The sequence below is a fragment of the Hippoglossus hippoglossus genome, chromosome 19 (genome assembly GCF_009819705.1).
Source record: "Hippoglossus hippoglossus isolate fHipHip1 chromosome 19, fHipHip1.pri, whole genome shotgun sequence".
Taxonomy (NCBI): domain Eukaryota; kingdom Metazoa; phylum Chordata; class Actinopteri; order Pleuronectiformes; family Pleuronectidae; genus Hippoglossus; species Hippoglossus hippoglossus.
Window position 1 is genome coordinate 11,335,621 of NC_047169.1, and position 16,208 is coordinate 11,351,828.

At 40.6% G+C, this 16,208-nt stretch overlaps 1 protein-coding gene across 2 annotated transcripts; it reads left to right on the plus strand.

The window, feature by feature from the left end:
- Nucleotides 1-239: 239 nt before the first annotated feature.
- On the plus strand, nt 240-14,145 carry nlrc3 (NLR family, CARD domain containing 3). Of its 2 annotated transcripts, XM_034570849.1 has the most exons (20): nt 240-456; nt 984-1,074; nt 2,622-2,792; nt 5,346-5,609; nt 5,883-7,629; nt 7,722-7,808; nt 8,033-8,116; nt 8,775-8,858; nt 8,944-9,027; nt 9,116-9,199; nt 9,470-9,553; nt 9,648-9,731; nt 10,465-10,548; nt 10,731-10,814; nt 11,548-11,631; nt 11,843-11,926; nt 12,031-12,114; nt 13,054-13,137; nt 13,576-13,659; nt 13,785-14,145. In XM_034570849.1, the coding sequence occupies exons 2-20, from the start codon at nt 1,017-1,019 to the stop codon at nt 13,873-13,875; spliced, it is 3,510 nt and encodes a 1,169-aa protein (XP_034426740.1). In that variant the 5' UTR covers nt 240-456; nt 984-1,016; the 3' UTR covers nt 13,876-14,145. The 2 variants fall into 2 exon arrangements, with proteins under 2 accessions (XP_034426740.1, XP_034426741.1); XM_034570850.1 differs by lacking the exon at nt 984-1,074 and having other exon boundaries at nt 241-456.
- The last annotated feature ends 2,063 nt before the right edge of the window (nt 14,146-16,208 follow it).

Below are 16,208 nucleotides of genomic sequence, written 5' to 3' on the forward strand. Positions count from 1 at the left end.
TCCTCTTGCCCCCCCCCCCCCCACTGCTGAGCCTTATTAACAATAATCATGTGTCTCATTTTGGCCTCCACGGCTACGGCTCCACATCAGCTGTAGCGTTTAGCAGTTGCCCCCAAAAAAAGAGGAGATTGACGTGTGGATTAGCTCTCAGATCGTATCACATTTTGTGCTTGGGTACAAAGCACCATTTGCTTTCTGTCTTTTCACTCTTCAACCTCTTCACCGCAGCACAGGAAGGCGGCTCAGATAGACAGGAAGGAGCTGCAGCCTGACACAGTATCTCCAGAGACAGGACTCAGCGGCTGAGTGTTTGTGACACGTTTAGTCTGAGCACTCGCCCTGTTGCCGATGGTCCTACGGCTGCTTTCATGAGAATTATGGCGTTACCACATAAAACATCTGTATGGGCCACATTTTCAATATTTTGATAACGACAGGCAACTTCAAAAACCCGTGGTGAGTTACCCAAGTTAATTTTTTTCTTTTTATTATATTTAATATTTTTGTTTCAGTCCAATGAAAAAGGGATAAAATGAGCTGTGTTTCATTTTCTTTGCCATAACTTTCGACCTGAATTTGCCTCATAACTTACTCATGTTTTATTCATTTACAACTGATCTGCTTGGCCATACATTTTTACATTTACAGTGTAATGCAGACGTACTTACATCATGCACATGCACTAAAATTACTTTTTGCTCGTTGCTGACAATCGTGTGATTTGACTTGCTCTCTCTTGTGTTCACTGGGACGTTGAACACGATCCCAACCATTTGGCGTCTTCCTCAACACGTTAACAGTAACACAAGTGCTTCTCTCTTGACAACGGAACCTAGCAAGCAACATCTGAGGTCTGGGTTTTTGAATTGACTTCCTCTGCGAGAAGTTACATGATCAGCGCCAAAACCACACAGGAAGGAATCGGCCATTTTCAAGTTGTGTCAGTGAAACCTCTTTCACACAGTTTAAATTCATCTTTGCAGTTCTCCCACTGCAGAGAAACAACCCTCCAACTGATGTTCTGGGTTTCTACACAAACTTTTTTTACCATGGATGGAAGGGGGGGAAATATAGGTCAGTAAGCGGAGCACAGTGATCTGTAACAAGCAGTCTGACGGTGAAAGTTTGAAGTGTTAGAAATGTCGTGAATGCAATTTTAATCGAGGCTGTGGAATCATTTGAAAACAGCAGGAGGCAGTTTCCAGGCCCAGTCCACTCGTGGTTAACCTCACTTGTTTTCATTTAGTGTTGTCTTTCCTTGGCCATGACTTCAGAGCAACTGAACTCATGTGGTTTTCAATCTGCTATATAGATAAATCTGCTGACACCCCCCTTACCTTTTATCATTCCTATTGGTTTGTGATGTCTTCCATTTCCCAGCAATCCTCCTCCCAACTTCAACTTGACCAGAGGCCCAACCAGCCAGTACAGGACCTTTAAAATGATTTCTGAATTTTTAATATGACGTATCAAATCACAATGATTTGAATGGTGTCACTCGCATGGGATAATACAAATGAGAGGAGGAGGAGACCAAAAATGTAGCTAAAAGCGAATGAATATTGGATTAACATATTATTACATGACTCTAAGATAATTATTATATGTAGTATATTATTATTATTGCGGGTTTGATCATTTCATGATCAAAAATAACCACTGTTAATTAATCCCAGATTCTAACCTAGAGATGTTATTTTTTGAGAATAGGAAGTGAATGGCCTGTTGAACTATCAACTGTGTTTATTTTACTTCAAAACATCTGTGAGCTGCCGTCAAACCGACTGAGATGAAGTGAAGCATGTGAAGCTGTGTGTCGTTTCACAAATGGTAGAACCTAGAGCTGTACAAGTAATCCCAATAACAGCATAGACACAAATGAATAGACTGTGTGTAAAGAGAAGGGAAACTAAGAAGTGGGCAGAAAATCAGACCCACACCCTCTAACCTTCAACTCTTAATAAAATGAACACAGTTAATTGCTTCAAATGCAGAACTGAAAGAAAGAAGTAGCGAGTAGATGTTTTTGTGGCTAACACACGGCCATTAGAATATCATATTACTTTCAGCACTGAGATTGACAGGCTAATTTTATTTCAGAAATAAGTATACCACCAGTATAACATGACAGCTATAGGTAAAACATTTGTGGTATTCATTTTCCTTGAAATAATACATGTTGCTATTTTCAGCCTGTGTTAAGGCAGATCTCTCTGTCTTGTTTGTGACTCGATTTCTTATGTCAAGCACTTTGGATCACATGTCTTTAAAACGTGCCACACTAGTTAAGTTGCCATCAAAGTGATTCACCGACCTGATGATACATACCTGAACTACCAGCTATGATGCTGAGTGGCATTTCTACTCACTGTTAACGGCACAAATAGATCTTGTTGAGCAAAATGATTTGCACACTGCAGTCGCATGTTTAATGGTCAAGTGTTGCTTTTCTGCAGACATACTAAATCTGTAACATAAGACCTGATACACGTATTCACATTTGTAACATTAATAACAATAACATTAATTGAACATTACGAATATCTTTCATCACCGACTGTAATTTCCAATTTCTTATTGTTGCACACTGTGTGAGTAATGCACAGTTTTACTTTGTGCAGCCACAAATAGGAACACTCTCGGGAATCAAAAATCATCCAACCTTCTCATGGAGAGGAAAGCGCATTACGATTCCATCCTGGACCGGAGCAAACGCATCACATGGCAGGATGACTGCTACGTGGATCTTCAGTCTTCCTCTGGTCCTCTCTCCTCACAAGCAGAAACAGAGGGTAAGAGTTTCCCCCACAGACTGATTGAGGCAGTGTGTTTCCCCAAACTCTTACCTTGTCCTTTCATTTTTTAAAAGCATGTAGGATGGTACACAGATATTAATGCAAAGACCAAAAACAATAGAAGAGAAATTATAATGGCAATCAGTCCTAACTAGAAGGTGGATGGGACAAACATAATGGTAAAGAAAAAGGTAAAGACAGCAATGTGTGGTCCAGTCAGTAAGTTAAGGATAACCAGTGGCTATTACAGCATCGTGGTCATTTTGCATTAAAGTAACAATAAAGGTGTAAATGAATTCACAGCAGAGTCAAAGATTGAATTTCAGTTCTACCATCGTGAAGATCGATATTCTGCTCGGATCAATATTCATTCAATTTGACATTATCATCAGTGTTGCCTTCATCATATTCACTAGTATCCACATTCATCTGATCTCTTCATGAATGACTTGCTGCATACGTGAGATTAAAGCCGTTAAATTAAGTAGGAGCGGTTTTCTTCATCTTTGAAGTTCCATTAAATTTTGGGATCAGTCATTACCCAAATGTGACAAAAATGCTTATTGAGTTGCTCACTGTGACTTTCACCTTTTTCTATGCCAATAAGCGCTTTTTCTTTCTACCCGGAGGAATATTCCAAGGAGATTTTAGGGATACTGATGTCACCTTAGCCAAAATTTCACTTTTCAGGTGTGCGTAGTTTTAAATGAAAGAATCGAATTCCTTTGAATGTATCTATTTTGTCCAGACGTCCAGAGCAGGGTTGACATTTTTCATTGACGTGATCTTTGCAAAGTCTGAAATTTTTGCATGTTGTATGGTCGGTGAATTTGTTCTGGTCAGTTTGAAAAAGGCTGGAGGGAGATTTAGGAACTTTGATTTGAGGTAACTCTGTCAGTACGTTTCAAAACCACTGATGATAATTGATGATCAGATTAACTGCTGCACAAAAGCAAGCAGAAATTCATGACGTGTGTCATCACTGAACCAGCGTTTGAAATTGGCTTTACAGTTTGGGAAAATCCCAAACCTCTTTTTGATTATGTTAGTTTAGTAGATTGTTTTGCAGTATGTTGAATGTTTTGCCTTCAAATCAATTCAATCACTTTGTAGGGCTAAATTGTTGTGTTGTGTAGTATTATGATCAATGTTATCGTTATTATTGTTATCACTGCTTATCTGTCATCAATTTATTTTTGGCAAAGCACCCTGGATCAAATAAATAATACATTTAAATAAATAAATTAAACAATGTGTTTATAGTGCTGTATAAATAAAGTCGAAGTTGAATGGAAGATATGTAACACTTACAAAATGTGATGGTTATCCAGCAAATATCATTTCATGAATCAAAAATAATTGAGGGAAAAACATTCTCTAATTATAAATGTTTGCTTCGATCTGCTCCTTTGAAGAGATTCTCAGAATCTCAGAATTATAAGTAATGATCAAAAACACGTGGGGACCTGTAGAGAAGCCATTAGAAATCGAACGTCTCCACAGGGATCCTTACATCATTTCCTAGTAGTTCATTGTGAGGATGTAATTGGAAATCAATTTAACAAGTAAACAAGTCCTCTAGAGTTTACAGCAGCTCTGTGAGGCTATAGGCTTTGAGCTAAATGCTATGGTCAGCATGCTAACATGCTCACAGTTACTATGGCTGATGTTAAGCAAGTATGTTAACTATGTTGCCAGTCTAAGTTTCACACGGTAGCACTAGCTATTTAAGCACCGATACCTCCAAATGATTTTTATACACAACATGTGGTGCATTTGTTGTATTAAGGATACAGGGTGTCCTATGCTGCTCAAAGACTGATGGCACAATTTCTAATTTGTGATATTGGGCTATATTTATAAGATTCAAGATAAAAAATGTCCATACAATATTTCACTGTAATCCATCCAATGGTTAATGCAGGCTTTAAGTATGGACCAAACTGAATGACTTACTGACTGATCAACCAACAGAGACCACCGTTGTTATGAATAGAGCCATCACAGTGTAAAAAAAACCCACCTAGCTGCCAGCATGGCTAAAAGAGAAGAGAGATAGAGGTTGGAAGAGGGTTAGGGTTAAGAATTGTTAAGATTGGGTGAGAAAAGGAGAAATTAAAAAGAATAACTGACAGTTCTTAGAATGCATTGAATTTGGCATTGTTGCAGCTTGATTGGCCCACACAACAGAAGTAGTGAAGTACAAAAAGACTAAATATACATTAATTGGTATATTATCCTTCAATAGTCTTGTTTACGTGAGGCAGTAGCAATCAACGTCTCTCAATCTCGAGTTGAACAAAAAGAGCATAGCGGGATCAGGACACAATTTTGAAGTGATTGGCATTTTTTGTTAGTACTCTCTGTAATGAAGGCTGATAAGAAGTCACAAATAAAGAGACAAAACTCGCTCTCCATGCATTGCATAGTGTTTTTCCAACTTTAAAAACTGTGGATCTTGGTCAGAATAAACTCTTGTCAATTTGACTTGCTAACTACATAAATCACGATTATTGAGTTTTCTCTGCGCTGTGCTTTGTTTTGGCTTAGATCTTGGCTGGATCCAAAAGCATCACGATCAGCTGCAACGCTTCACTACGGCCTCCTTCCTAGAGGAGCTGTTAACCCACCTGAGAAAGATGGATGTGCTGAGTTTGGCTGAGGAGTCCAAGATCAAGGAAGCAGGCCGGCTGCAGGATCAGGTTAACATGCTCACAACTATTATCACTAGCAAGGACACCCAAGGCTCTGATGCTCTCCAGGGTTTCATAGAGAGCTCAGATTCTCCCGTGGCTCAACTCATCGTCAACCACGGTAAGGGGCTTGAAATGGGATTTGATGTTTGCGTTGTTCCAAGTGTATTAGTAGTTTAGCTCATGTGGAAGATCAGATCATCAAGTAATAGCCCGGAGGGGTGTTGACATTGAGTCCCAAACTGCTCTTCATGTGCTGTTCAGTGTCATCTTCAGTGTATAAAGGTGTGCTGGTAAAATCGTAACGTATTGTAAAGCAATATGCACCGGTGCTATCCATTTCCTGCTCTAACGTCTTGGCAAACAATAAAAGAGTCATTTTCTTTTACCGCAGATTCCATGGTGAAGGAGCACAAAGAGGTGCTTCTACGTCAATATGAGCAGTACAGAGACAGAGATTCAGTCAGCTGCCTCAAACTGAACATCTCCTCAAGAACCTTACTTCTGGTCGATGGACTCTCTGACCTCCAGCAAAAGGAACATGACCTAATGCAGGTGGGGGCAGCTCGAGGACGGAAAAGAAATCATCTCCGACAGCTGGGGCTGGCCAAGCTTCTGGAGCCCCTGACCCGCGTCAGTTTGCCTCCCAGGGTCTCCCTCACAATTGGGGTTGCTGGTATCGGCAAGACCACCTGGGTCCGACACTTCATTAGACAGTGGAGCCAAGGGGCCATTTGTACAGACGTGAGCTTTGTTTTACCTTTTACCTTTTGTGAGCTGAACTCACTGGAGAAGCTTTCGGCTGAGAAACTGGTGAAAACAGCTTTTCCTCATTTAACAGACCCCGGTCTGGTCCTGACCAGCTCCTGCCGGACACTTCTCATATTTGAAGGTTTGGATGAATTCCGCTGCACTTTAAATTTCTCTGACGCAGCACCCTGCGATGACCCAAAGAAAGAGGTGTCCATTGATGACTTAGTTACTAACATCATCCGGGGGAATCTGCTCCCTGACGTCGCAGTGTGGGTGACTTCCAGGCCAGGAGTGGCCTCACTCGTCCCTGGAGGACTAGTAGACAGGGTGACTGAGATCCCAGGATTTAGCCCCAAGGATATCCAGATCTTCCTGAACCACCACTTCTCTGAGAGGGATTTTGCCACCAAAATATGGGAACACTTGGAGTCCCATAAGATTCTAATGGTGATGTGTTACATACCGTGCATTTGCTGGATAGTAGCCGATACTCTGATGTACATCATGCAGAGTGAAACACAAGAAAGCCTTCCAAGGACTTGCACTGAACTCTACGCCCACTTCTGTTCCATGAAGGCAGAGGTTGGCGAACCAAGAGGCAGGGAGCATGTCAAACTGGAGCAGCTTCATGGGAGTAATCGTAAACTGCTGGGGAATCTTGGACGACTGGCCTTTTATGGGCTCCTCAAACACAAGTACAGCTTCAGTGAGCAGGACCTCAGGGCCTACGGGATAGATATACTCTTAACTCAGAGCAGTCTTGGTGCAGGAGTTCTTGTTCGGGAGGAGTCGGCCATATACGTAACATACCGGTTCACTCATCTGACTCTGCAGGAGTTTCTTGCAGCCACTTTCTACCATGTTTCCTCCAAGCGGGCAATCTTTGACCTGTTCTCGGAAAGCACCATGTCCTGGCCTAAAATTGGTTTCCAGAACCACTTCAGAAGTGCCTTTCAGCATGCACAGCAAGCGGAAGATGGACATTTGGATGTGTTTGTGCGCTTTCTGACAGGCCTGCTTTGCCCAGCGGCACTGAAACCTCTTGCTGGGCTATTGCCCCTCGGGAAAGATGATGGTAATCAAAAGGCCTGGGCCGCGGGCTTCTTGCAAAGCCTCTTGGTCAGCGGTGGTGCGGTGGTATCGCTGCGCACAGTCAACCTGGCATATTGTTTACAGGAGCTGCAACACACAGAGCTGCTGCGGAGCGTAGAGGAAGGTTTACGGCTCGGTAGCCTAGCAGGGAAATTAACACGGGCTCACTGTGTTGTGCTGGGATATCTGCTGCACGTGTCTCCAGAGTGCAGTGAACAGACCAACCTAACAGGCTCTTTGAACTACGCCACGGTGAAATGTTTGCTCCCACAGCTGCTGTACTGCAGCAACCTCAGGTCAGCTCCCCCGAGCACCGTCCCTCAATAGCCTCAAAGTCAGGAGAAAAACTGCAGTGTGAAACTTGTGTGTGTTTTATTCTGCTCAACAGGTTAGAGAACAATCGCTTCAAAGACGACGTCATGGAATTACTGGGAAGCCTGCTAAGTGCCAAAGACTGCCACATTCAGAGGATCAGGTGAGGTTTCACTTACATTTCTACCCCTTTCTCTTCTACTACTTCTACTCCTACAGCCTGTATCAAATGAAATTGCCTGATTGATTGTTATTTGGCATTGGCCTTTTCGTTTGAAAGGGTGTAATCGACACTCGAATATCATGTGATTGTAGGATTGAGGTTGCAATGATGATGAATGTGATTATCATTAATATTATATACCGTCTGTTATTCGCCCCCCTCAGTTTGGCAGAGAACGCCATCAGCAACAAAGGAGCCAAAGCACTGAGTCGAGCCCTCCTGGTGAACCGGACTCTTACTTCTCTCAAGTGAGACCTCGTTTGTTTCCTTTGACATTTAAGTCATTACAATTAGGTGACCAACCATAGGTTTTTGAGTTCATAAGAGGAAATGGTGTGCTCACAATAAAAAAAACACATCAGAGGTCGAAACCGGTCATATCTTTCACATTTTACGATGGTTTTATTTGGAATATGATGAGTTGGACAAGGATGTAAATTAATTCACCACTTGTGTATAATACAATACAACATATTGTGTATGATACATTACAACATATTCACTGTTGCCATTGGTTTGTCACTATATTTGTTAATGATATTACAACATTCATGCCAGAGATGATTTTACTGCAAGATAAAAATATTATACTATATAACACTGTTTCCTTCTAAGTCTGTTTAGACTTATATCGAAGAATGGGAAGACAGAAGAAAGGCAAAATTCATACTCTATTTTGGAGAAACACATAATTCCTGAGTGGTGTAGGGTTAGGGTTAGGGAGCATTTCTTTACACAATAATTTTGTCTTTAAATGTTGTTGCTTAAAATAGTAAGACATAAACAACATGTGCTTATCTCCAAACCCCAGAATCGCTTCATATTTGCATATACATTGTTATACAGTGTGTTTCCATTACTACTGTACATTGCTGTGCATCATCTAATCCCCTATTTATAACTTAGTCTCCGGAACAACAACATCGGCTCTAAAGGTGCAAAGTTCCTGGCAGAAGCTCTGAAAATGAACCAAGTGCTGGTATCAATCAAGTGAGTTTAATTCCAGTAGATTTGAGTTCATGCACACGACAATCATACAAACTGCCCGTATAACTCTCCAATTCCCCCCCATCAGCTTCCAGAACAACGCCATTGAGGAGGAAGGGGCCGAAGCCCTGGCAGAAGTGCTGCAGTGCAACCGCAAACTGGTGTCTCTGAAGTGAGTCCACTTGTTCGCTGCACAATCCTTTGTATCATTATATGCGGAGTAAATAGTAAAATGATCTTTGACGCATGTGTTGATTCAGTTTGCGGAAGAATTCAGTCGGAGCGGGAGGAGCCAAACGGATTGCGGAAGCGCTGAAGACAAACCGGACTCTTACCAAACTGATGTAATCTTAAATACACATATTCATCCCCTGTGCTGATCTTGAATATATATATACACAGTATTAAACTGTACTTTACATACTGTTGAGCTGGAATAATTATGCAGACATTTTTCAGTGGATTAAGAGTGAAATCTGCTTTGTTTGCAGTTTGATTTTTACATTACTCTAACTAGTTTACCACAGAGGATGTATCTCAGTCGCATTTTTCCTCCTCAAGATCAATGACTTTATTTTCAATGTGCCTATTGTGTGTTTTTCTCACATCTGCAGCCTTTGTAGCAACCAGCTCGGAGATAAAGGAACAATCGCTCTGGCAGAGGCTTTGACCCACAACCACACTCTGCTCTCGCTTCAGTCAGTGTCTCCTATTCAAAAGTCTGCTGCTGATACATTTTATTTTACAATTAGTTCACACAGAGTTGAACCATGTTTATCTTTTATTCTGCAGACTTCAGAGTAACTCGATCAGCGACAGGGGGATGACTGCCTTGACCAAAGCACTCAGGCTGAACCGAGGTCTCGTCTCCTTAAAGTGAGTATGAAAACGGAGAGTTTTGGGACAACCAGGTTAGCTGCTGCCCCCTTTTCCCCATCGTCACACAATGCTGAGCTAAGCTGCAACTTCATATCAACTACATAGACCTTAAAGTGGTATTTACCTTTTCTTTCTCTAAAAGAACAACAAGCTTATTTCCCAAATGTCAAACTAACCTCCAGAAAAATGTCCAATGTTCCATATTGTCCTGTGTACTTATACATCACTTGTGTTATTTCATAAAGCTTGTGTACTTACAGTACATGCCCCTTGTGTACTCATGTGTCACTGTGTACTTATATGTAGCTGTCTACTTATATGTAGCTGTCTACTTATATGTAGCTTGTGTACTTACATTTCACTTGTGTACTCATGTCACACCTGAACTTACAGTATATGTCGGCTGTGTGCTTTTATGTTGCTTCTGTACTTACCTTTAGAGTATTAATATGCCGCTTGTCACTGTGTACTTATATTTTGCTTGTGCTCTTATGTCGCTGTGTACTTATATCTCGTTTGTCTACTTATATGTGTACTTACATGCTGTGTACTTTAATGATGTATTACTTTTATACTGTGTACTTATTTGCTGTGTACTTAAATATTGTGTTATTAATATTTTGTAAACAGTTAAATACTGTTGATATGATACCAAACACGAGTATTCCTTGGCATTAAGATTGTTGGGAAACTGTGATTTCTAAAACCCTATATTTTTTAATCTGGATAGTTTAAGGGAGAACTCGATCGGGGTGGAGGGAGCAAAGAACATGGCTCATGCCCTCCATGAAAACAACTCTCTACAGGACCTTGAGTGAGTTACCTCCTTATTATATATTATTAGCAGTATGTGCTGTAATTCTCCAAAGAGGGATGGTTACATTTGTCACTCAGGTGTTCTTGAAGGATGAAAAGCTGCAAATCCTATGAGATTATTCTACTGTATTTGTTTATCACGTGAGTTTGCATGTGTCTGTGCGTGTGTGTGTGTCCCAGTCTCACAGCCAACCTGTTGCATGATGAAGGGGTTCAAGCTATAGCAGGCGCAATCAAGTTCAATCAAGGCCTCACCTCTTTGCAGTAAGTACGCAAGCATGCACACGAACGCACAAATAAGCCCGCGAGTAGATCAAGCACCACTAACTTTGAGACTGTTACTGAGGATCACGGCAATGATACCAGAATACAACTAGAGTGACAGCCCAGTCTGCTCTGATTGGCCCGCTGGCCCATTTCTTACATGCATCACTTCCAGTGCATGCAGGAAATGTGTGGTTATACTTTTTGTCAGGGGGGGGGGGGGGTGTCAGACTAGCCACTAGACGTGTATTATGCAAATGTGTGGCATTGTGACGTCACATGACATCATGATGCAGGAAGTGGTGGTGACGAGGTGTTTCAGGAGCTACAGCCACCCCCTGTGGAGGAGAGGAGCTCCCAATTTGAACTAAAGGAAAGAGAAAAATTGTAAGACCATAATATTTTAAGGAAAGTGATTAAAAACAATCTCAGATCCCCCCCTTTAACAGGATCAGCAACTAAATTGAATGGGCTCTTTATTGGCCCATGCCCCAACCCTTCCCTTCAACAGGTTTTTGCTAATTGGTTCCAAACATTTTCGTGTAATTCCGCTGACAAAAAAACCCACAAAGGTGAAAACTTTTCTTTCCTTCTGAACATCAGATGTAGGCTATAAGTAACCAAAAATGGAATTTATTAAGTTATGTTACAGTCATATGAGTATATATTAAACTCTATATTAAATATTTTCTATACGTGCAAACCTTATGTGCCTTTCTTTCTCTTTTGACAGTCTCCAATGGAATTTCATCAAGTCCACTGCCACTAAAGCTCTGGCCCATGCTCTGCTCTCCAATAGCACAATGCAGCTCCTGGAGTAAGTCCAATGGTCCAGACGTTTGACATTGTTCAGCCTCATTATCAACCCTGGTGTCGCTCACACACCTTCCCACACACTTTTTGCTCTGCAATTACACTGATCCCCGGCATGACCCATCATTGTGTTTATAAGCCACTAAACGGTTGTGTGACATTTCACTCAATGGTATTGTTATTTACAGTTGCTGTGTGCCTGTGTGTGTTTCCAGTCTGCAGGAGAATTCCATTGGGAACGAAGGCGTCATTTTTCTTGCGGAAGCCCTGAAAACCAACGTGTCGCTCCGTACATTATGGTTGGCATTATAATTTTGTGCAGTTTGATTAGAAAATTGTGCGTCATTATGTGTATCTATTATTTTTCTCACATGTTCACTTCTTTGTGAGCTTGTTTCTTTAGCATCCAAGGGGTCTCAGCAGGCACAAGTGGCGCCATTGCCATGGCAAAGGCTCTGATGACCAATCAGACACTGCAAACCTTAGAGTGAGTCCAAAGCTCTCTGTTGTTTCAAACTATTCTTTTGTGATTTGACGTTTAGAAGCTTGATTTAAATCATTCCCATTCAAATCTAAAAGTGCTGCTCTTTTCCCTCAGTACAGATGATTATATCCTGGGCACACACTATAAATGTTATTTCCAACTTTAATTGTAGGAGAAAAAGTTGGCTACTCTGTGATCTCATTTGCTCATAAACTCTTCACCAAGCTTGGTTTGTGCTTTAACTATTATACTTTTATATTGATTTCACAATATCATATGACATACTGGGGAATTTCAATCTTTCTGGAACTTTACTGAACCTAGAATTACACTTAGAGAGCACATACTCTAGCTCAACCATGGTTCACACACTGGTAGATTTCACGCAAGATATCATGCCAGATTTTTTTTCATCCAGATCCACGAATTATTCTCTGAGAAATGTCGATCTATCTCACAATGTTAAAGAACGTGAACACGAACGCCCTCTGATGTGCAGTTGTTTTTGCATAATCCTGCAAACTATCAGACAAACAAACGGAAACATAACCTCCTTAGTGGGGCTAATACACCAGAACAACACAGTGGAAAACTAGAGAACGCAACAACAGTAAAGAATAAGTCTTAAAAAACGATTGGACTGAAAAATGTTATTGTGTTGCAGATTTTGAAAAACAGCAACAGAAAGAAAACTGAAGCCTGGCAGAACAGAACTTAACCTAAAACAAGGCTGGGAACCACAGGTTTTAAGCTCGAAAGAAGTTTGACATAAAGCAAAAGAAAGATCTGTTCTAGAATCCTCGTCCTATATATTTGTCATCTTTATGTCCCCGTAGCAGCTTGGATTCATGCTGCTGGGTGTATAATACACTCTTACATTTAAGGGAAACAACTGGAGTTTTTGTACTTAATGTTTGCTCCTTTTCCCCTGCTGTGTTTAAGTTTCCGTGGGAACACTGTGGGGATGCAGGGAGCTAAGGCTCTGGCGAATGCACTGAAAAGCAACAGAAGCCTCAAGTCACTGAAGTAAGCCCTGATGAAAAACATACTAATACTACTACTACTACTACTACTACTAACATTAACCAAATCCAGCATCAGGCATTAGAACAGGGGTCTTCAATGTTTTTCAGGCCAAGGACCCCCAAACTGATGGAGAGATAGAGCAGGGACCCCCTAGTATATATATGTGTGCATTGCTGACTGAAAGATAACGTCTTCTGCCTCCATTTATCCGTTCGCTACAATATGTTGGATTCATGTTAATGTGTATTTAAAGACATTTAAATTTGTGGGGGAAAAAATTGGTTGAAAAAAAAATTTCAAATTAAAAAATATATAAAAAATTCTCCAATCAACCAAAAATGTCGCGACCCCCCCTGTTGAAGACCTCTGCATTAGAAAATGAGAGTTGTATACTTACATCAGTGGAGATTAAAGGAAAAAGTCTGTGTGCATCATCAGTCTGCAGGAGAACTCTTTGGGTATGGATGGAGCCATATTCATCGCAACAGCCTTGAAGGGAAACCACCAAATGACATACATCAAGTGAGTCTCTCTCATAAACAGGGTCCGCTCACATCTCTGCACATTTAACTGATTGAGATTGTTTATGCCTCAGAGAGCAGAATTTATTGTTATCAAAAAGCCAACCTCTGTTTTTTTTGTGTTAGTTTGCAGGGAAATGGCATCGGTGAATCTGGAGCGAAGGTCATATCTGACGCCATTAGAGCCAACGCTCCGGGCTGTGTGGTGGACATCTGAGCCTGGCGGAGGTCAAGCAGTACATGTAGGCTGTGTTGTCAGAAACAAATGTAAACTGTAATTTTGTTCAACTCTATCTAACATAACATAATGGTACTGAAACAACTCTTGGTTTATCTACTTTACTAGTTTAACTGTATTTTTAGATATATTTTATTATATTTATTGTGACAATTAACAGTTTGTCTTCAAGAAGCTATTTCCATAAATGAGAACTAAGACTTAGCGTGATGACACGTAGAGTCGCAGCTTGTTTCTATGTACGATGCATCATAACAATGGAGCTATACATCCCTCCACATTCGTCTTGATTAGGATACTGTTCTGTACATTTGCTCTGTTTGCACAAGTGACTCTGGTGTATAGAAATAAAAATGGCCTTTGCCCTTAACATTGTACATTTATTCCAGTTGTTGTTTTACACGACCTTCTGTTGCCATGGCTTTTTGTGAAGAACTTGTTTAACCTTGTTTAGATAAGTGCTAGATCAATAAAGTTATTATTATTATTACAAGGACGAAGACGCATCAACATATGGGTTTACAATCCTGCTATATCAAAAGATTATAAAGGATATAGGATTGCCTTTGTGATGTTGTATGACACTAATACAAATTTGTATTGAATGCAACTCCTCTATACTTGCTGCAGTCTACCTTATTTGAAACACATTGGTGGTTACACAACTAAATAAGAAAGGACCTTACTTACTTGTGCGTCACTATTGATAATGTTGGGTGGTATCTTGAAAGACAATCCTTGTGAAATCCTATTTTCCAATGCAAAAATAATAATAGCTCTGACTGTATGCAAGAGTAAATGCAAGGACATGTTAATGTAGAATTGATTGAAGCCTCAGCCGAGTTCTCCTAGTAACCCTTTGAACATACTGCACTTAGGAAGCTATTGAAGAAGCTATAGGACTATATTCACATGGATGCTAAGAAAAACTCTTCTCAGATCATGATGTTTTTTTATTACCTTGTTCTTCTGTACTGAGCTAATAAGTCCACCGTCCTCCTATTCCGTGTACTGACTGCATATAACTACTCAATAAAGCAATATTCTATTTTAAGGTTGCAATAGACGACACTATAGGATAATTATTGACTTTGTCTTGAAGACACATTTTCTTTCCTTAGATTTTTCAAATGGATGTAATCAGGGGAAGATCCGGCAGGAAATTAGAAGAGGTCCATTCATGACTAATTATAGTGTACGAAGGTAAATGCAACAATAGGAAAAGGAAATTAAAATCCTCAGCTATTGTATCATTTAAACCATGGAAGCCCAGAAACCTAACATCTTTATAATGGCAGCATTGAGTTGTGCACTGGTGAAACAGGAACTCAGGACTTTTAAGGCACAAGGCAAAAGACAGGAAGAGCACCACATCACTTGTGTATGTCGTGCATGTGGTAAACTCAATGTCAGTAAAAGTTGCTTTTTTGCATTTGGACATTACAATAATCTTGGTGTGACGTGGTTTTCCCATTTTTCTGTGGGTTTCATTTTGCTGGAGTGATTTTAAAAGTCCTGATCGCAAAAGAAAAAGAGAGACAGTTTAAATCCCAGAGGTCTGAGAGGGTGTGATACTTTGCTGTAAGTGCAAAACATTAGTAGCTGTGGGAACACACACAAAGAGAAACACACACATCCATCCAGCATGCAACAATCTGCCTCTAATTCAAACTTGTGCAAAGTGCACTTACTGCTTTCCATGGCCAACTTTTGTCGCATTATGCAAGCAGCCAGAACATAAATATAATTCTGAAGATGTGTTCTGGCAGTACTGTACACAGACTTATCTGGTTAATTCTTTCACGCAGTGTTCCACTCCAAGGACAGCTCAGGAGGTAGAGCAGGTCGTCCACTGACCAGAGGGTCGGCGGTTTGATCCCAGTCTCAAAGGGTTGAGTTTCCTTGTTCAACCACTGAACCAGTAGTGCGCCATAGTGTGATAACGCATTGATGCACTGTATGAATGTGTGTGCCTGAATGGTTGACTGACAAAGCTAATGAGACATGAATGGCACTATATGAATATATCTGTATAAAACACATACATGTATAAAATATATATGTTATATGTAAGGGTGTTGACGGTATCATTGCACATCAGTGTTCACCAGTGTGTCATCCTGTGCCCCCCACTGTCCACCCGCTGTAAGTGCAACACAAATATTCCTAAAAACCAGTATGGTCAAAAATGTGTTGCCAATCCTTTTACAGTAGCAACAAAACAACTAAGGAAAAATAAAATTGTTTGCATTTACAAATATTGCTTTTATTATTGGAGGAAATAATAATGAATCACCTGACCACCACATTGG

Coding starts and splice junctions, on each gene's coding strand:
- nlrc3 (XM_034570849.1), top strand. CDS start 1,017: ATGTTCTGGGTTTCTACACAAACTTTTTTTACCATGGATGGAAGGGGG. Junction 5,610..5,882: donor TCAACTCATCGTCAACCACG/GTAAGGGGCTTG, acceptor CTTTTACCGCAG/ATTCCATGGTGAAGGAGCAC. Junction 7,630..7,721: donor CTGTACTGCAGCAACCTCAG/GTCAGCTCCCCC, acceptor TCTGCTCAACAG/GTTAGAGAACAATCGCTTCA.